This window comes from Saccostrea cucullata, unplaced genomic scaffold (assembly GCF_032062105.1).
Source record: "Saccostrea cucullata isolate Sc308-1 unplaced genomic scaffold, CSIRO_AGI_Scuc_v1 ctg10937, whole genome shotgun sequence".
Lineage (NCBI taxonomy): Eukaryota > Metazoa > Mollusca > Bivalvia > Ostreida > Ostreidae > Saccostrea > Saccostrea cuccullata.
This window is the reverse complement of record NW_026924113.1, coordinates 1-23050: the sequence shown is the minus strand read 5'-3', so window position 1 is coordinate 23050 and position 23050 is coordinate 1. Positions and strand designations below refer to the sequence as shown.

Genomic DNA, 23050 nt, shown 5'->3' with positions numbered 1-23050 from the left:
AATTGTTAATTATTTGTATAAGTGTAAACATTGAAAAAACGATATCTTCCGAAAAATTTACTGGGGCCAAAAACGTGTAAATTACATAAACATGTTGGTCACTAACCTAATTATTTTGCATTATCCATAATATACTTAGAATGTGTAATAGGTAATCTTTTAAAATACGTTGGTTTAATTTTTGTCATTTGAGTAGAATCATTCCTATGTTTAAATAATTGTCAATAAGTTACTAGGATTTAGTTTTAATTAACTCTATAATCAACAACAGCATATAAAAGTTTTAGCCTCCTGTTTTCTATTCCATTAACCGATGACCTTGACATTGCAGACATAATTTTGAGTCAATATCACATGCGTGTAGAACGTTGATGAAGTAAGAATTGTTATGCCCCGTATTAGAAGTTTTGGGATTATGTAGTTCTTGATCTGTATGTATGTCTGTCAATTTTTTTGTTTATATACAATAAACCTTAACAATGCCTATAGATTTTGAGGGGTTTGAGCTATGGTTATCGTATTCCACAATGAATTCCTTGTTAGAAGTCCTCTTTTTTGGCTTTCAGCATATTTGACCTCTTGATCTTGACTTTGGATTTTGCGAAAATTTATTCAACCTTAATTGTGATAAAAAAAATCTCCCCAGGGATATAAATATTTTAACTTAACCTTTGAGTTTGACCAACTTTAAAAAAAAATGGACTTAACTTTTGAACAGTTAATTCTAGTACCTCATATATTACTGGTGTATTCCAATGACAATGCATTCATTTTGATACCTTTATATTTCACATACATGTGCCTTTAAAAAACTTAATGTTTGCTAAAGTGTATTTACAGATGGTGCTAAGGTTTCACTATTTCACTTCTCTATTTCTTTTGACAAGGCCTTTCACTAAGTACCTTTAAATTAATCCTTTAACATCGAACTTGACAAATTTGAAATTTCTGCTTTCATATTTCACAGGTGTATTCGTTGAATCAAGTACTTTGTTTTGATAACTATATTTTTCTTGCCTTCATATTGGAGTTTGACTCGCATTCGAAAAAAAACTTCAACATTTGCTGATGTGTCACAGGCACATCCTTGTTTCATTCCTATATTCCATGCATTTGGGCAGACCATGCTTTTGAGAAATATAAATAACCTTTACCAAACCAAAATATCCTCCTTTTTAGAGAAATAAGCACATTGATAAACACCTATTAAATTACTCAATCTTTATTGCAAAAATATAGAAGTATTTTAAGTTGCAAATCATTTCATTTCAAAAGAAATGTACCTTTAAGTTATGTCATTTTCAGCAAACAGTTATAATGGTACAGGTGATGGATTTTGTATGGCATACCATTGTAGTCCTAGAGAATTCCGATCATTTGGGCACGATTGTAATGAGCGGTATGAAGGATATTGTGGTGAGTATACATGTATATACATGTAATATGTTTCTAGATGTATTAAGAAACTAATTATAAACATGTTTGGAATAAAAGTCAATTGGAAAAGAATACGTACCTAAATAAATTCAAATGAAGAAAAGAAATGAATATACTCGGTAAGAGTATATGTAAGACACTATGTGCTTTAGTTTTCTTTAAATTGATAATTGTTAATAATTACAGCAAAATATAATATCAGTAGTCTAAAGCAGTCTATTATACGTATTATATATGTTTTAATTGTGTCTCAAAATGTCGTTACAAAATGGTACGTTTAGAATAACTAATATTAATCATTTTGTGTGCAATTTGTTTTTCTTTATTTTTTTTTTTTTTTTTTTAATACATTTTTGTTATACATTTATTTCCAATAACATACAACAAATTTTGAGGCAAAACTTCCGCAGAAGCCCTTAATACCTCACCTGGGTTGCCAGGAGCTCCCTGGATCGGTATATTTTTCAATATTCAATTTACAAAAGTTTACAATAGAGAAAAACATGATTATTTATCATTACTAATATTTCATTTTCACAAAAAGACATAAATATTCCATCGAAAAAACATTTCATATTAAATAAATATATAGATAAAATATCATTTTAATTACAATTTATATAGAAAAATAAAGATTATAATTCGTCTGCTAACTTTTTTAAAAGATAGTAATTAGATTTAAAACATTTTGCACTCTTTACTATTACATAATACTGATACAAAGACGATTTCAAAAAAAATTAACATTACATTTGCATTTACTATATCATTTTGCATTCTACATTTCATTTTATATTATATATTTTATATCCCACAATTGATATGACATGATTAAAAATCATTGTTATGTTATTGAACTCATTATAAAATCCTACAACAATATTTTTCCAGGATAGATTTAAATTCAATACTTGAGATATTTTTCCCATACTCTTTTTGAGTCTGTACATTCAAAAATTAAGTTTTTAATATGTAGGAGTCCAAAGTGCGATGGGACTCCAAAGTCCGATGGTCACGCCAAAGTCCGATGGTCTGCGCTGAACCCCGATGGTCTGACACGCCAAAGTCCGATGGTGCGGAAAACAATTAACGTTTATGAGTCGTCATAGTAGCACTGCGCCCAAACCTCAATGCCGCGACATGCAAAGGTCTTTAGAATAAGCATAAATAAATGCGAAAACTAACCCTTAACTCTCAGGCAGGTGCGAGACTAACGCTCGAAAAATGTGTATTAACAATAACTTATTTATCTTGAGTTGGGGCAAGCTTAAGACTAACCCTAATCACTAGACTTGGGTGCGAGGACTACACTAATTCACTCGGGTTGTGCAATGCAAGGACTAACCCTAATCAACCGAGTGGTGTGCGAGGACTAACCCTAATATCTCTGGAAGGTGCAAGCAATAAGCAAAATCAATACTAAAAATTGTATTCAAGGACGAATTCAGAAATGATTGCTTTTGAATGCAGGACAACGGCGTCAAGGATTGACGTCGGATTATTGTGACGTCATAAACGTTGATTGTTCATCCGCACCATCGGATTTCGGCATGTCAGACCATCGCACTTTAGCGTCGTGCGTCTCATAGGAAACGAGCCATCGAACTTTCGCATGACCATCGGACTTTGGCGTCCGTAAAGACAGCGTGCCATCGGGGTTTGGCGCAGACCATCGGTGTTTGGCAAGACCATCGGACTTTGGCGTCACCATCGGACCTTGGAGTCTTACAAATATATTCTACTTCTCCGCAGGATGTTAACAATTTTTTGCCACCTCTTTATTCCATTTACTAATACTAACCTGATAATTACAATTCAGTTGGTTGTGTAAAAGTTTAAAATTGAATTCTGCAATCTGTTTATCAAAAATATTTAGTATTTTAGCTGTATAGATATTTTTCCATTGACCATTCATTATGTTGAATTCTTTTGACCATTTATTTTCCATTATTGGTTTTTGTTTCTTTTTAGAAAGTAAAATTTTATAATAAAATCCGATTTTTCAAATTCTGGGTTTTTACTTTTCCCTTGAAAATAAAAATACGGGTTTTGTATATTAGTGTTCTTTATATACAATAATCTATATTTAGTTTTTTTAATCGCTTTTTTCATAATAAGATATTCACACAAGTAATTATTCTTTGATTCAATGATCTCTTTTACTTTAGTAGCATTTTTCATACCTTCTGTTGTAAACAGGTCTTTTACATATAAAATACCACTTCTTACCCAATTTTTTAAAGTATAATGGTTTGTTATTTTGTGTAATGAAACTATTAAACCATAGGTTTTCTGTTATTTTATTTCGTGGTGATATTAACATTTTACACTCGTTAAAACTACAGAAAATTTCTTTATAAAAGTTTGAGAATTTATTTAAAATATTGAAATCAGTCGGATTTTTTATATTGCTGCGTAGCAGATATTTAAAGTTTATTCCATAAGATTTTAAAGCGTTATCTAGGAAAATTCTAAGTGGGGAATTTTTATTATATAGACTTTTGATCCATCCCGCTTTTATGCTTTTAAGTTTGCATTCTGTATCAAATAAACCAAGACCGCCTTCATTTACTGGTCTTATGTGTGAATTTTGCTTAAATTGCTCTCTCTCTCTCTCTTATTCCATAAAAAACTGTAAATATTTTAATTCAAATTTTTAATGTACTCAACATCTGGATTTTCAAGAACTGTGAATACATATACTAATTTAGATACTATTAGTGAATTGATAACGGTACATTTTTCGAAAAAAGTTAAACTTCTTGTTCTCCAATATTTTTTCAAATTCCTTAAGCTTGTTTAACCAATTTCTTTCATTATTAGATACTTTGTCGTGTCCTACGAAAATTTCCAACGATTTAATAGGTTTGATTGTCATTTTAATTCCTTCTACCTCTTCCCGTGTATTTTTAAGCGATTTGTTTGTTTTGTAGTCAGCCGTTCGAATTATTTACTTAAACAAGGAGCTACAACGTGGAATAATTACTCAGTGGTGTGCAAAAACCTAAACCATTTTCTAGCGGCCAGTATAACTAAAAATTCGGATTGTATAGGTTATGTTTGGATTGGAATAAGGAGATACCAGATACATCATAGCATTGAAGGAAAGTTTCGTTTCATTACAAAAACTATTAAATTTCTTTCTTTGAAGACTTTAAGAGCCATTCTCTGTAATGATTTGAAATTTTATATAGGAGCTGTGGCACGCATAGTCTCAGAATTTCTCCAAATTGTTTATGATAAAAGTCATTGATACCCTAAACTGAAATCAGGCAAAAATTGGTTGCTATGCTTTATAGTTACCATGGCAACATGTCTTAAAGTTCGAAAAATGGCATTTTTTAACATGTTTAGAGCCCCATAGTTTACATTTGCGGCAAAGCAAACAATTGGCAATGACTGTTTCCAAAAGTTGAAGGTCAGATGTCTCAAATGCATGATAAACATGTTTGGTAAATCAACTATTACATACGTTACTATGGTAACAAAGTATTCAAAAGTACAAAAAATATTCATTGAATTTTATAAAGTCATACACGTAAAAATAAAAAAGCAATTATAGGATGAAATGTGACCAAATAATAGAAAAAAAGAGCATTGAAACATATACCAAGAACAAAATATGATATTTCATTTTGGTTGGCAATGGTTGCCAAGGTTTCTATACCACAGAAAACCTTCAAAGTAATACTCTGTATTTTTAAATCTGATCCTATCTTTTAAAAAAGCATATTTCCTCATAACTAATGATTAATTTTTAAAGATGGTGGTGTGCTCCTGGTTTTCCCATTTGAAAAAAATTAGATTAGATTCTTTAAATAGAGCGTTGCTATGGAAATAAGCAGAAAATATATGCTTAAAAACCTGAAAAATATTTTCTTTCCTTGGATACGTACCCTTAAATGTAGATTCCCAAAACTTTTATGATTGATATTTATTAACAGCTAACCTGACTTTTAATTTTGACTATCATCCAATCTCTAAGTGGATGCAAGAAGTTGGCACACAGTGTTTAATATTGATATAAAATTCACAAAATTGAACATTTTCCCTTCTTGGTAACCATAGCAACAGTGTTGTTTTCTTCATCAAATTTCATCAATATATGATATTCAGCTTCAGTTCTAACAGATAAGTACTATTCAAGCTGAGTCCTTTAATTTGTTTCTTGATTAAATGGCAATTTAATTCTTAATGCAGCGAAAAATAATTCACTTTTAAGCACTGGTACTTTGTTTCCATGGTAACACTGCAAAGTAGGAATTACACCCAATTTTTCTTATGGTTTTGGTGATGCAAGGTCCTAAGGATGCATATTTGACAGTCTTGAATTTTCATGTTTTTCCTCAAGACAGTAGCATTAACCCAATCTTAGTTACTGGTTTTGCATGGTTACACTGTGTTACCATGGCAACCACAAAAGTTATTTATAGAATAATATTGCTTATACTTATATACTTAAGGTCAAACATTTTCATTGTTTTTCTTAAGTCGTTGATTGAGTTTGAGCATGTAACACCTACCAGTATTGAATACGGAGTGTTTTTCGGCATATTTCAGCATTTTAAATGTATTCCAAATGTACCCTTGGTTACCACTTACTTAGAGATATATTCTAAACAGTTTCTTTACAGTATAAGTGACATCAAGGTGTCATGTTTTTGTGAGAATGGTTTGTTTGCTTTTTCTAGTTTTTATTAAGTCACAGTCAAGATCTAAAGTTGCTGAAAATCTCAATTTTTCAAACTTTTCCGGCCGTTGCCATAGCAACCGAGACCCTTAGCAACGAAATTTTGTTTGATATTTGTTTCTGGTGTCAAGTACTAAGCATGGGTGAAGTTTCAAAATCGGTGACCATGCGTGGCAACGAAGTTCAAGTGGTTACAGAGAATGGCTATTAAAATGTGCATATATGTTTTGATTGTACAAATTACAAAAATGTGTATATACTGAACATTACTTTTAAAAGTGAAATTTTAATTGTAAAATTATAACTAGATTTGCAGATACATGTATTATAATAGCAATTTATTTCCATTAAACCCCTGGAAAAAGAATTGATTTTATTTAATTATCAAGTATGCTCTAAATTCGATTTAAAATTTTTTGCCATTTTTCCATATGGCCAAAAACTCTTAAACCTGTCAAACTAACATTAAATAGTGCTAGTTGCACTACTCTCTCATTGTTTTATCCAGTTTTATGTCTTAGGTTCTAAAGACAATGATTGTTATAAAATCAAAAGGGATTTTCGCACGTGGTTATATGAGAAAAGTGATTGCTCCGAAAAACTTTCTTTCATCTGTAAAGTTTCGGATCCAATTCATAGTAAGCTGACGGATTGAAAAGAGTCAAAATCAGTCGGGCATTTTGTATTCTCTGATAAAATTACTGAGAGCTCATTTAACCATAAATTTTCACTTAAGTTCTCTTTATATAAGTCTATAAATATCTATATATGACGAGGCGAATGTTTTATTCTCATATGAAAATAAGACAACTGTTTAAAAGAAGAATTTAAAAGACCAAATAAGCAATATCGTGTTTGTCAATTAATATTGATTTAAACACAAAAAGATAGATAAGGAAAGTTTAACTTAGAATAAGTTTTTTTTTCAAATCTATAGACTTTTTGCTATTTTCAGATTCTAGCATTTCTTCAACTGGTCCTCGTACCACGGAGACAGTCACAACAAACGGCTCCGTAAACATTAACGAATCAAATAGTAAGTCATTTATCTTTACATAAAAATTCCAAATTTTAACAGTGAAAAAATACATCTGTTTACCGGTAACTCTTGGGAGGATCAAAACACAAATAGCAGTTTACTTACATTGTTCTGCACCTACCCGGATTTTGAATTATGTTAATCTTATCCCCAAATTCTGTTATCAAAATATTTTTAGTGGTTTCATCGTATTCTCTAGTAAAATTACTGAAAGCAAATTAAAATACGAATTTTCATTTAAGTTCTCTCTAATGAACAAAATTTTATGATACGGCGAATGGTTCATTCTCATATTTAAAAAAAGACAACTGTTTAAAAGAACAAATGAGGAAACAAGATAAACAGTATTATATATATCATTTAATTTGAACACAAAAAGATTGCTAAGGAAAGGTTTACCTGAAATAGTTTTTATTTTCAATTTATGATTTTTTTTCTATTCCCAGATTCTAGTATTTCTTCAACTCGTCCTCGTACCACGGAGACAGTCACAACAAACGCCTCTGTAAACATTAACGACTTAAATAGTATGTCATTTATCTTCACATAACAATTCCAAATTTTAACAATGAGAAATACATATTTGTACCGCTAATTCCTGGGCGGATCAAAATACAAAATAGCAATTTACTTACATTGTTCTGCAGCTAACCAATTTTTGAATTACGTTAATCTTATTCCCAAATCCTGTTATCAAACTATTTATATTTTTTTCATCGTATTCTCATATAAAATTACTGAAAGCAAATTAAAATACGAATTTTATTTAAGTTCTCTCTAATGAACAAATTTATATGATAAGGCGTATGGTTCTTTCTCATATTAAAAAATGACAACTGTTAAAAAGAACAAATGAGGAAACAAGATAGGCAATATCGCATACGTCATTTAATTTGACATAAAAAGATCGGTAAGGAAAGATTAACCTGAAATAGTTTTTGTTCCAATTCATAAAATTTTTGCTATTTCCAGATTCTAGTATTTCTTCAACTCGTCTTCATACCACGGAAACAGTCACAACAAACGCCTCCGTAAACATTACCGACTCAAATAGTAAGTCATTAATCTCCTCATAAAACAAATTCTAACGGTGAAAATACATATTTGTACCGGTAATTCCTGGGATGATCTCTGCTTACATTTATCTGCAGCTTACAAGAATTTGAAATACATAAATGATAAAAGGATATGTAAAAAAAAATATTTTAAAAATATTTGGATCGGATAGTATGTTAATCTTATCCCCAAATCCTTCTATCAAACTATTAATATTTGTTTTTGTTTCATCGTATTCTCATGTAAAATTACTGAAGATGCATTAAACCATGAATATTCGTTTAAGTTATCTCTAATGAACAAAATTATATGATAAGGCAAATGGTTCACTTTCAAGTAAAAAATAAGACAACTGTTTAAGAGAACAAATTAAGTAACCAAATAAATAATATCGAGTATGTCACTAAATTTAAACATTAAAAGATTGGTAAGGGAATGTTAAAATGAAACAATTTTTTTTCAAATATATAGACTTTTTGCTATTTCCAGATTCTAGCATTTCTTCAACTCGTCCTCGTACAACGGAGACAGTCACAACAAACGTCTTCGTAAACATTAACGACTCAAATAGTAAGTCATTTATCTTCAAATAAAAACTCCAAATTTTAACAGTGAAAATACATATTTGTACATGTTATTTCAGAGAAGAATAAAATACTGTAATATTTTGCTTACATTTTTCTGAAGTTGACAGAATTGTAAAATACTGGTTTATATCTTAAAGAATTATTTTGGATAGTATATTTTGTAAATCTTACACTGTGTTTTCTATGCCCACATCCTTCAATCAAACAATTTATATCGGTTTTATTCCTGAGCCGAAGGGATACAAAAATATATATTACTTTGGATATGAAAATTATATCTAATCGGAGACTTGAAGCTTTATATTACAAATTGTATCTCTTATTAATATGTATTAACTGGTTGTTTTGTGTGTATTTTACAGCTATAAGTTTAGTTACTGGGACCGTCTCTGGAATTATCGTCCTACTTATAGTTATCGTAGTCAGCATCGTTTTTGTTCGAAGAAAGCAGTAAGTTTGCACATTCTAGTTAAGTTGATGCTTTATCTTCTGGTTTCCTCATTCATTATATATATGTTATTTAATAAAATGAAATCCTATTCTTTTTTACTTTTAAGTTTTATTACTTGCTGTTTCATCATTTGTTATCTAAATACAGTAAAACACACTAAAAGTGAACATGCCTAATATAACAAATTTACACAGCGAAGTAACTTTCTTTTCCCATGAGTCTTAAGTAAACACATTGTGAAGCTATCGAATATAACGAATAAAATTTATGTATTCTTATGCTTATATGCAAGCTCACCGCAGCTTGTTTTTGCTAATTTTGTACAAGTCAAATAAAACACTTTCATAGAGATGAATAATGTCATTTATTAAAATGACGGTATAAATGTGAACAATTTAACAAACAAGAAGGGGATCAGATTCACAAGCTTTGATTAGCAGTTACGTAAAATATGATAATGTCTGATCCCCCAAATTTATAACGGAGCAAAATTGCCTTTCCCTGGCACTTTGTTATCAGCGTAATCCTTTATTAAATATCTTATTAAATTCATAATGTACGGTAACATTTTTTGTAAAACATTAGAAAAGATAAATTTATTAAGTTGGTGGTATTTTTGTGTTTTTAGAGGGACCCTGAGCAAAGGAACCAAACATGCGCAAAATGCAATTTACGAATTACAAAATTCAAATGAGTTATTTGACAGAGACGATGACATTATCTATATAAATACCATTAATGAAAGAAGTAATAACCACCAAAAGCAATCTCCGACAAACACAAATGAAATATATGTGGAAAAGGAAGAAGGAGAGTACGACCATTTGCGTACTTCACGTACTAAACAGGATATAACAAATGAGGAACCCTTCGACAAATCAGAAAACACCTACTCCACAACTACAAGAGAAGATATCACATATGGAGCACAATATGATAGCATGAACTCTTCAGGAGAAAGTAATTATAATTACTCAAAAGACATTAAACAAGCCAATGTCTATGGATCGCACTATGATTATTTGAACTCCTCAGAGGAAAATCAGTATGACTTGAGTTATATAAATCACAAGAAAGGTTTTGTTTCAGATTATTCGTCTTTAGAGGAGAATACCTATGGTAGAAGTAATAGTGCATGTTAAAATACTACTTACAAATATCCCCCTATGACACAACATTTCTCGTATAAGAGAACTACAATAGACTTTTTTTTCAAATTGTGCATCGCTTTCTTACCACCTCTTATAATGCAAAAGGTTTTTTTTATAAATTTTTTCTAGTTTCTTCTGACCTATACTAATGATGAATTGTAATTTTTGCCTCATGCCATTTACTTAAATATACGGCATTTCTTACTTTCAATGATGTTATTTTATTCCATGTTCCACGGATAAACAATTTCTAATACGATGTAAGTTATTGACAGACAAGTTGACTAAACAAGAATATCAGCAGTCCCGTTTAAAGTCATCAGTTTGTAAGTTCTTTGGTCGATACAATAACCCGTCAGCAAATAAAATTTATCATTGAGTCAAATGCTGAGTGACGTTTTTCATACTAATTGTTACATGTAGTCCATTATTTATACACTGGTTTGACGACAGATTTTCCCGTTATTTCACGATCATGACAAGGAGCAAACAGCGGGTGTGACCGGTCGACAGGGGATGCCCACTCCTCCATGTCACCTGATCCCACCTTTGATGTTTTAGAGGTCCGTGTTTGCCATGTTCCTGTTTTGTTTTATGGACTTTGATATTGAATACTGTTCATTATTTCCATATCCTTCATTACATAAAAAAACCTAGTCCAGTCGGCTTGGTTTTGGGTTACAAAGGACACATAAAGGAACATAAACTGCATTAGTTTTAATTTATAATTTCTAAGGTTGATCTACCACGGAGATTAGTACAAAAATTATGATTACCTCTCTCCTATATGATTTCTTTGTAATTCAGCTGAAGACACCTATACCCTAAGTCATGATCAGTGGTAATCAGTCAACACATACAAGACCAGCAAATATAGGCAAAAATAACATGCTACCCAAAAGGAGTAGAAACTTTATTAGGTATATGTATTCTGATTTCTGTGATAGTGGCAAACTTCATTCAGTAGGCCGTAGCGTAGTTTACTTAATTATGTTCCGTAAAGTTACGCCAATAGATGCAAAAATGTATTTTTACTTTTTCATCTTTTATTGATTTATCAAAATTTCTAAATTACACATTGACATTTGTTAAAATTGTTTTGATGTGAACTTCACGATCATGATATATTTCTTAAATCAATAAAAATTTGCTGATAAAGTTCACTGGTCTCCGGTCACAAGTCTTCAATAAACAAGGAAGTAATGAACCTGAGTGATCAAACCTTTAAAAACGGAAAGAATATATAAGCAAAATAGGGAGCGATGATCAGAAAAATTACCCTGAGTGTATATATTTATCTAAATCTATGTATCCATGAAGGTAAGAGTAATCAGATGTATCAAATGATTTGTAAATAATTGTAAGTATCTTGTATTTGAAAATTCAAACATGTACGCTGCAATTTGTTGTTAGTTTTAATCAATAATAAACTCTTATTTTTAGGATCAACCATTGTTTACGACGTTTTGGGGTCAAGTGAAGAATATTTTATTATCAATTCATCAGTCGTAGAATGGGAAAAAGCGCATACAGTCTGTAGTTCAAAAAATGGATCTTTGGTTGAGGTGACGGATCTACAGAAACACATTACAAACAATACAAAACTGCTAAAGATGTATAATTCATCATATTGGTCTTCTGTTTCATTTACTCCTTGGATAGTATACAGAGGTAATTGTCAATGTGAAATGATTTTTTTTTTTCAGAAATCATCAACGTAAAATAATAAAAGCAACAATGTTTAAAAATAAAAATGCATAAGGAATTAGAGGAAACTTTAAACATTATTTACCTGTTAAAAAAGAGGATCCAATGGATTGATATTTGAGAATCCTTTGATAAAATTAAATTTATCGACTTAAATTTAACCACTGTGTATTACATCTATAGAGTAAAGGTTCCCTTTACTTTGTAGGTTGTTTTTCAAGTAAGTTTGGAGGAAAGTACTTTGTTCAAAACCAGAATACCGTTGGGAATTGCTTTAGTAGCTGTGATTGGTATTGTAACTTGTACAACATTGCCTTATCCAATTTTGCTCTAGAGGTAAGTTTCCTTTCCTAAATTACCGTCACGGTAGACCAATCAGTATAGGGCTCGCTTCGGAAGATCTTGAGTTCAAATCTTGACCTCGACTGACTTTAGTTAGGTTAGATCTAGACCCCGTGTCGCAGTAATAGCTGACATGATAAAGATCCCTCACTACTTAACGGCTCTGGATGCCGAGTAAAGATGAACATCTCCATATGAGTAAAAAAAATTCTCCAGTGGGACGTACATGTAAAGCAACACACAATCAATCAATTCATTCCAAACTGTACATAAAAAGGGTGAAAATAACACTAATTTTACGTAGGCAACTACTGCAATATACATGTATAATAGTATTGTATTGTAAAATTGTAATTTTTTTAAATTATATTTCTTTTTTTCAAGCACAGGAGAGAGAGAGAGAGAGAGAGAGAGAGAGAGAGAGAGAGAGAGAGAGAGAGAGAATGTGGATCTTTGCATAAAGATAAAACTTTACTTCAGGAAAATTAAGCTTGTTATTCTTAAAAAACCTAGACAAATAAAAAAAGTAAGGTCTTATTACTGTGATACCTACATGTAGGCATAGAATTACGAGATACAATTACTTTAATAAACTTTATATGCATTTATGTAGCTAAGATTGAGATCCGTCAAGTTGATGCCGTATATCTTTATAGTATTTTGTAGATATTACGATTTTTTGTGCAAAAGATATTTTGGGTGTTTTTTTTTTTTTTACAAAACTCTTGTTGCCAGGTTAAATATGATTACTGTTATTATAGCTTTGCTCTTTAAAAATATTTGGATTTTTCGCGGTCACGGTGGATATGTTATTCCAAGATTGTATATTTGGTAACTTCCCCTTCTCTCTCTCTCTCTCTCTCTCTCTCTCTCTCTCTCTCTCTCTAGTTGTTAAAACTTTAAATTCAAAAGTGAAAAACTTTGGTGAAATCTATATATTGTTATTTTCAAAGGGCAAAGTGTGTTACTGTTATTGTAATAAGACCGACATCTCACACTGGAAGCTAGCAGGAAGCAATAAATGTAACATTACCTGTCAAAACTCTACAGAGGATGGTTTCTGTGGTGGAAATGGTCACATGTCATTCTATAAAGGTAATTTCATAAATACAATACAATTCATAATATAATTTTAAGATAAAAAGTTAAAAGCTGACATATGTGTAAACTATAAAAATGTTGGGATAGATTTATCTATGTGAACATCGTTCGATAATGTTTTATAACTACTCCGATAATCAGTTGATAGTTTAGATATTGTAGTGGATAGTTTCGATTTACATTCATTTGAAATAATATTCATTAATATCATATATTCTTTGTTCAGCAATGGCGCATAAATTTGGTCACAATCCCTAAATTTTTGTACATATTCCTTATCAATTAATTGTTTAAACTCTTTTTTTAATTTTAACTTCAAAACATATTGTTTCAACATTTAAATTATATAGTAGAAAGGGGAAATTATTATAAGAATTTTTAAAAGGTCTTTAACATTAAAACATTCAAATAATGCTTACAATTCACAAATGTTTAATATTGTTTATCATTATTTACATCTTTTACAGTTGATAAAGACAATAGGGCAGGAGGTGAATTTTGTTTGGCGTATAACTGTCATCTCAATAAAATCTACGGACATAATTGTACACAGGAGTATGAAGGTTACTGCGGTGAGTAATAGACAGCAAACATGAACTCCGAAACGGTGGTATATTTGTAAAATAAAATATACATAATACACAATATACTAGAAATTGTTTCTCTTGTCCATAAAATTTTGAAACGATGAGAGTGTGGAACAGGTATATTTGTTTTTAAAAAAATATATATACATATACAATATACAGGCATTGTTAAGGATTGTTTATATTTACTTCATCCTGTCCATAAAAGCTGTTGAAATGGTTAGATATATTTTTGCCTGGGTCTCTCTCTCTCTGTGTTTGTCGAAAAACTTTAGGTTGTAGTTGTACTTAAATTGGCTAACTATTACACAAAAATATTAAACGTTTTCTAACCACACTTCACATATATATTATTCGTGAAGAATGGGATCAACAACCTTGAGAGAATATTGAATAAAATATGCATTGTTAAGGTAGATGTGATATTATATTTACTTCATTAAGCTACTTTTTAAAAAAAATATGAACTTGGTCATAACTTTTAAACAGTTAGTGCTAGTGCTATCATACTTCACATATGTATTGTATGTGATAAGACATTCCACTGGATACCAGCAATTTTGATCTTGGAGATTGGCTGACTTTTAAAAAGATTTTACCCTTTGCCATAACTTTTAATATACAATGAGGAAAATGCTTTTTAATTTGGTAAATTTTTGAGATTTGAAATATTTCATATTATTGCCATTAAATTTTACTTTGTGGGAATACTTGATTCTATGTTTCTGAAAATGAATATTATTTTCTATATAATGGTATCTTCATAATATTCATAATGGTATGTTCATTATATTCAACATTCTGGTAGATTTCATTGATTTTTCTTGTATACTTCTATTGCATATAAGCAATATTGAAGCTAGCTGTAAAAATTTTTATATTGTGTGTTTATTTAATTTATTCTATTCAGACTGGAATATGATTAATTTAAATTTTGTTGAAATCTTATTTTAGGCCAAACCGCATTAATAACGTTTTCAATAACTTTTGCCGATTCCCTTAGTTTTGTATGTATTTATTCCAATAAAATGTTTTTTGCATCATGCACTAAACCTAGGACTTTGATTAATTTCAGTCTAATTACCAGAATACTTGATTTACAATTATTTCAAAACGATGTTTTGCCTTTTAGTTACTAAAAACCGGGACGAAACCTTCACTTTTACAAAGCAACTTCCTATGACTTGGAGTAATTATTCAAGAGCTTGTAAAAGTCAGAACAAGTTCATGACCGCTTATCAACAAGAATGGCCTCGACATCCATCTTGTAATGGTCATGCCTGGACTGGAATTAGGACGTACTTAATAACGAATTATCCAGGTACGCATGACAGAAAACACGACGTTGTAATAGTTTTGTATATGTTAAAATCTCACTGGAAGTCCAGGGTAACATAGCAGCTCTGCTTGTAACAAAAACATGTTTAGTGTATCGTATAAAAACATACTTGTCATTTTTATACCTTATTGCAATGAGCACAGCCTGGAAAAGTTTAGATTTAATTAACCTGCAACAGCAATTCATCTCATGAAATTATAATGACATGATTACTTCATGTATGTTAATTTTCAACCTTATATAGGGTCATACTTCACAAGCTTCAGATCTTGCTATACAGTTCAATGGAATTTTAAGTGGGAGTATGTGAGGAGCAATTGTTATGAAAAACATCATTTTATCTGCAAGTTTCAAGGTAAAGGCTAACGTTAAGAATCATATATTTTATTTTTTAAAATATATTTTATATCTGTCTTATACATGTTAAAGCAGAATCAAAATTGTATATTATATTTCTATGACTATTCATTGGAACAGGCTAAGATAAAGTAAGGATATATAAGATTTGTGTAAATAATATGATTGAATAATGTTTGAAAATCAGAAAACATATTATATAATTTAAACATGTATTATAATGATCCAATTTTGTTGAAGCCATTCTAATATACTTACAGGGACTTTTTCATCTACAGTGAAAACAACAACAGGAATCACAAACTTTATTGCAACTAATACCAAAGGTACCAAAGTTCACATCTATTTCCTGAATAAATAGAGGATATTTAACGTTTTGTTGATGGATATGGAATTATTTCACGAACTGAATCGGGATTTCTGGATTTTTCTGTTTAAACCCAATGCAAGAACAAGAAAGAGCACACGGCCGGTATGACCGGTCAACGTGATGCTCACTCCTCCATAACACCTAATACCACCTCTGATGTTGTGGAGGTCTAAGTGTGCTCCGCTCTTATTTTGTAATGTTTAATGGACTTTTGGGCTCGAATACTGTTCGTTGTCTCAACATATTTATTTCATTTTCTCGAGTGAAACGTCATAGTTGAGCGGTCGAGAAGTCATAGCTGTGTAAGCTTGAAAAAATTCATTATCCAACTTCACACATTAATTTTTCTGTTTATTACATTGTCTTTGATTTTCCCTTTGCTTCTGTCTTAACGTCCTTCTGTATGAATAGTGTCAGCTGTAAGGTTACATAGTGTCATATACTAGAGCGGTCGAGAAGACATAGCTGTATAAGATTGAAAATATTGTAAACATCCATGAATAAACAACATTTTTTGAGAAAAATGTAAATAATAGTATTTCAAGGTTGAAAATGTAATAAATATGCAAATCTAATGTAAATTTAATTTACAATATTAAGATTCAAAACAGCATGATACTTTTGGTTGTTTCTACCTTTCAAGTTGACCATAAACAATAAGTTGCCTTCTTCGTTGATAGTATATACCGTATATTCTTTTTTATATCTATAAAATTTTTTTGCGACCATTTTGAATTCGCAAAATATAAAACACGCAGAAATTATGTCAGCTATAATGTGACATAAAACATTACCATTTGAAACAAAAAAATTATTAATCGTAAAAAATAACACGCAGAATAAAAACTGTAGTAATCTTCCCCTTTTTCGCAAAATTTCCAACAAGCGAAAAAAACCGGATATACGGTATGTCCTAATCCTTTAATTTAACTGAAAATAAAAAAAATAATGAGGTTTAAGATATCTTAAGTCAAAGGATTTTTATTCTATCATTCTTCATTATGTCTGAGTAAAGCATCATAATAATTTTGAATGGTTTCATATATATACAATAAAACTCGTTTAGTACGAACACGGATATTGCGAATTCACGGATATAACGAAGTCATCTTGGAACCACAGCTATTCAAATTTACTGAATTTCTTGTACGGTTATAACTAATTACTGATATAGCGAAGTAATTTCAGAGGTCCCAGTGACTTCGTTATAACCGAGCTTTGCTGTATATTTCATCAAAGATATAAAAAGTTGTATTATTTCTGATATCATCAATCTAATCATTTAGGTACTACTCAGTCTCTTAGAAGGATATCGACAGAAATATTAACAATGACAGGTCAAGCTAAACATACCCGTATCGCTCCTAATTACGGAACAAGTCCAGAATTTACAGTTTCTCCGACCACAGATCTGTTTTTTACCGAAGATCCCACTTCAATCGCAAAGAATTTTGGGAGAGATTTTCAGAAAAGGACTACTATTGTTAACATCGCTTCAAAAGGTTGGACATCATATCTAAGCAAAGACAACGATGAATCCAAGTCAAGTAGGCATTTAAATTCATTAACATTTATCACTCAGAAACTTGCCCTGAAGGGTTTTAGTTTCTTGTTTAATTTCTGTTTCAAAAGGTACCATTGGGATAATTGTTGGTTCTACCCTTGCTGTCTTTTTATGTGCTTCCATTTGTCTGCTTCTGTTGTATCTGAAAAGAAAACGGTAAGTTTAGATAACGAATCATCTGTTCTGAGTTATTCAATCCTCTCATATTCACTTTCCTTTTCGTCTCCCAGAGCAAAACATGGACTTTGCCATTATAACCATATGGGAGGCGAGGATATCATGTATTGTGAGTTCTTTCCCCACTGTACCTCTACTTAAGTTATTGTGTTTTACGTTTTTCAGCAAATTGCGGACACCTTCTGTAAAGTTTACAAATAACGCATATGAGGAAAAAAGCGTTGAAACAAACAATCTTAGGGAAAACGCTATTTACATCAACGAGACTTCAAAAAATTGTTCTCAGACAACAGCAAAGTCTGACCATGACGATGTTTATGTTGAAAATGCTGAAGGCGTGTACGACAGCTTACACAGTTCTCGTCAGAAAAAGTCCTCTTATGACAACCCACAGTATGACAGCACGATAGGATGGGATAACGTCTACTCTTCTACAACACATCAGGATAATACAAACCATGGGAATAGTGATGAAAGTGATTACAACACTTTGGATGGCACTCGGGATGGAAATTCCTCAATGGAAAACTCTGATTATGACACTTGTAATCGCTATGTGACTTCTGATGGGAATCTGTATCAAAAAGTATGAGTGATTAAGATATGCTTTCACATTCTTTTATGAAGAAAGAAATGATCTATCATCAACTTTCAAATGTAAATCATTTTGAGAGAGATTTTAGGCATACCTTCCCAAAGTTCGCTTAATACATGTAGTAATGAAATTGTAGTAAAATAAACGTTTTACATATGTGCATGTATGTGGTTGCAGAAATGGGATATTATGAGTATAAAACGATTGTGGGTGTACGCATTGTGGAATGTACCAGAGAGCATGGAGGTCCTAGTTATTATGCAAGATTGATACATAAACTTAATGTTTATGCCATTTCAATAATAACGTCTGATTATCCTTTTTAAACTTTGTTAAGAATTTTGTTTGGTAGTGCCCCTCACAAACTGAAAATGTTTGGTTGTGTCCTCCCCCAAATAAAATTGTATTCCACTGCTATCATTTCACTATGAATAATACATGTAATTTATCTTCTAGCAACCATTTTATTGCTACCCTATATACATATATAATACAATAAGGTTCATTCTGAACATCTGTTTAATTAATATTGCCTTTTTACATATAACAGATGTTAGGTATTTCAAATTAGGTTTGGGAACTTTTGCAATACAGACTACAAGTAATTGATTTTTCGTTCCGTTGATTTATAATTTCTTGATTTGCTATTATTAAGATAAGAAATCATATACAACCAATATATCTTTTACATTAATTACTTTCATCTCTGATTTGTATTATGAATTCTCTTTCAAATAATTTTCAGCTGCTTTTTCCCCATTTTTTCAATTAAGGTTTAACTTCTACGGTGTTAAAATGTGTAAGATATTAAATCTGTATATAAATGTCAAACTAAAATGTAAACACTTCTTAAACAGAATCTTTTTTAATGATGAAGATATATGAAGTCGAATAAAGTCTCACAAAGGTTTTTTTTGTTTTGTTTCATGGTACATGTACGTACAGACAACCCTACGTATGATAGTGCAGTTGCTTCTTTTAAAAAAAAAAACAAGGTTTCATGATTATATCCATGATCTTCCAGTGAAAAAATAACATAAACAATTTAATTCATTAAGATTTTCCTTGGCAATTTATTGATAATAATCCCAGTGGAATGCAACAACTATACGAGCAGAAATACATGTACATATATTAGATTAAAATTAATACTGGCTATTTCTTCATAGCACACGAAGGAAGCATTTGAAGTGAAACTCGTGCTGACAACAGAAGTATGTTTTCCGGCAATAATATATCACAGTATATAATTAATAGATTCTTTTATGATTATTTACCGCCAATAAGCATATAATCATTCATGATATTAATTTATCAAGTAAACAAAAAGAGGAAGTAGATAATTTAATTGAAATCAAAATATAGGGAAATTATATAGTACGTACACCTAAGATAAATCAGTCACAAGGTGTCTCTTTCCCACCGTGTTCTAGCTCTAGTTCAACTGTGTAATATTCCTTTAATATTACAAAGCAATGTCTGTAAAATATTTTGAAGAAACATTGGATACTAACCAAGACCTTGTACATGTAACTACTTTGACATAAGTGGGGTCAAAAGAATGATATAAGCATAAATGATTAAACAAACTTTTATCAATGAAACATATGGAGATAACGAGCAGTATTCAAGATCAAAATTTAAAAAAAGCAAAATAGGAGCAGAGCAAATACAACCTCCAAAACATCAGAGGTGGGATCAGGTGCCATGAAGGAGTGAGCATCTCCTGCCGACCGGTCACGCCCGCCTTGTGCTCCATGTCATAACAGGAAAATCTTGAAAATAGCAACTTCAACAGTTCAGCCAATTTTACCCCGATATCTATTAGATGCTGATTGAGAGATAACCTTTGATGTGCCAGAAGATCAGTGTAAGAATTATGCTTTTATTACCTCTCTCTCTCTCTCTCTCTTTCTTTTATGTATTTCAGCGGATGATACATGTACCTTTTTGTCTTTGAGTTATGATCAATGGTAATTTCTCCAAGTACAGGATCAGCAATTAAAGTGTAAAATAATGATAACTTTCAGTCTCAAGAGTCTCATAAATTACATGCTAGTCATGCAAGTATTTCAGTACATACTGACTTATGTGCATAGTGCCAAACTTAGGTAGTGTATTTTACCTAAATAATTATGTTACTTAATTTAAAAAAAATCCATGAAATTTATATCTTTTATCATCTTTTATAGATTCATCAAAATTAAAAGAAAACTTACTTAATGTTTAGAAGTTTAAATTCGAATAAGACATTTACACTTGTGAAAATTGTTTTGATGTGAACTTTACGATCACGATTATTTTCTTCAATCAATAAATACTTGCTGATAATTAGGGTCACAAGACTAAATAAAATAAGGAAGTATTTAACATGAGTGACCTATACTTTTACAAACAGAATGGATCAGAGAGTGATGTCTAGGAAAATTCTCTTTATTATTTACATGTATAAATATATTTACATAAATCTCTGTATCCAAAAAGGTAAGCAAAGATAAGACAAATTGATCTCACAATTATATTAATAATAGAGTATTCTATATTTGTAAATTTTTAAGCTACAAATATTTCAAGTAATTATTCAGTGTCAATATTAAACCTTTGTATAGGGCCAGTCGTTGGTTATCTAATACTAGGGTCCAGTGAAGAACACTACATTACTAATTCATCACTTGAGAATTGGAATAAGGCGAATGAAGTATGCAGTTCAGCAAATGGATCTTTGGTTGAAGTGAAGGATCTGCGACAACAGAATAAAAACATTACAGAACTTTTAAGAAATAATTCATCATATTGGTCGTCTGTAGTTGGTTTATTTACTCCTTGGATAGTATACAAAGGTAATGGTATAATATGTAAAAAGATTTGTCTATAATTCATCAATAGAGAATATTAATAATAAAAATAATTTGAAAGTAAGAAAATGCTCAAAAATGTTATCAAAGGATAATGATTCGAAACTTACATGTAAGCAGTAAATGGTTTACAGGCTAACTTGAAATTGACAATTCTTCATATCTATGAAAACACTTTCCTTCAAACACGATAAAGAAATACATGAGTTGACGAGCGGAGCTGAATATCGATATTTGGTTCCCTTTCAGAACTCCCAAGACATAAAAAAAAACTAACGTTTTAATTAAATTGTTTACACTCCTGTTTAACATAGAGTAAAAGTTTCTTTTTACTTTGTAGGTTGTTTTGCAAGTACGCTCGGACAAAATTATACTGAATTCATTTTCCAGCAAGAAAATACTGTTGGGAATTGCTTCTATAGATGTAACTTGAATTGTAGTAGAAGATCTAAATTGACTTATTTTGCTCTAAAAGTAGAAAAAGGTCTATTGGCATTTAGTTAAACTTGTTTTGTACTTATTTTGAAATTAATTCTCAACTAAAAACATTGAATTTTCCATTTTCAAAAGGTCATTCATAGGCATTTAGTTAAATTTTAACAATATATTTTGAAAGAAAAATATTTTTTTCTATACAATATTTTTTTTACAACATTCTTTGTTATTGGAAGGAAAGTCGAGAGTTTTACCACACTTCGGATATTTGTCACACCGTGACAGGATATCATTTTGATATCCTTTCACACTGTGACAGGATATCACTTTTATTCAATGGATAAATTACAGTATTTCACTGGTAAAAATGTAATAAACAATTTTATTCATTTCAAATTAAACATGTTCATCTTATTTATATAATTATAGTTTCAGCTTTGTTCTTGTTGTGTGCTGACATGAACTCCAAATAGTTTGAAGGATTTGAATGCTGCTCTTGTCTTGGATAGTCTATATTTGGTGTCGATTTCTGCTCCGTCATCTGCCATTACTTCTTAAAATTTTGTATGTAAAGGTTTTTGTGATTTTCCACTTTGACCGCTTGTGAGTTGTTTACAGTTGGGGTCATGACGTCTGTTTTTTGTGTTGCTCTTCAGTCCAATGCTTATTACATATGTGTGGAGCCTGTTAGTTTTGTCTTGAATGTGCTGGTTGGAGTGATAGAATAAGGTTTCCTCTCATCAGCAAGTCCACTGGCCCTTTTCACAAAAAATGTTACGACTAAAATTCCTTCCTCATTCTACAACAAATATTTAAGCTGCAAAAATCTTTTTTCGCTATAACATTATATTAATTATTTATGATTACATTGTAAATAATTATTTTGAAAAAATATCTTTGTTGAAAAAATTACAGAGTATTGAAATTTTAGTCTTAATCGTACCATTTTTTGTGAAAAGTGCCACAGATTTTCTAGAGTTGTTAATGTATCTCTTCTTATGCCTCTGGGAATATCAGATGTAATTTTCATGATCCTTTCATGATATGATTGCTCTTATTTGTGGCCATGTTTAACAATTTTTTTTGGATATTTAGGACTTTAAATGTGGTGTTGTATCTCCCTTTCTTTCAATTAACTTAACTTTTAAAATTGATAAATCCATTTTTTTTTTTGTAATTTTCAAAGGGTGAAAATTGTTATTGTTTTTGT

The 23050-nt window shown here is 30.6% G+C and overlaps 2 protein-coding genes across 3 annotated transcripts; both read left to right on the top strand.

The window, feature by feature from the left end:
* The first annotated feature begins 1292 nt into the window (after window positions 1-1292).
* Window positions 1293-10402, top strand: LOC134265763 (uncharacterized). Its single transcript, XM_062747977.1, has 7 exons — window positions 1293-1420; window positions 4375-4550; window positions 6658-6765; window positions 7083-7163; window positions 8712-8792; window positions 9172-9259; window positions 9889-10402. Exons 1-7 carry the CDS (start codon window positions 1293-1295, stop codon window positions 10400-10402), a joined length of 1176 nt encoding a protein of 391 aa, XP_062603961.1.
* A 1552-nt stretch (window positions 10403-11954) lies between these two features.
* Window positions 11955-19451, top strand: LOC134265764 (uncharacterized). 2 transcript variants are annotated; one of them, XM_062747980.1, is made up of 10 exons: window positions 11955-12082; window positions 12327-12454; window positions 13414-13555; window positions 14029-14133; window positions 15281-15469; window positions 15732-15842; window positions 16123-16178; window positions 17512-17761; window positions 17847-17934; window positions 18121-19451. In XM_062747980.1, exons 1-10 carry the CDS (start codon window positions 12025-12027, stop codon window positions 18545-18547), a joined length of 1554 nt encoding a protein of 517 aa, XP_062603964.1. In that variant the 5' UTR covers window positions 11955-12024; the 3' UTR covers window positions 18548-19451. The 2 variants fall into 2 exon arrangements, with proteins under 2 accessions (XP_062603964.1, XP_062603962.1); XM_062747978.1 differs by having other exon boundaries at window positions 16105-16178.
* Window positions 19452-23050: the final 3599 nt, after the last annotated feature.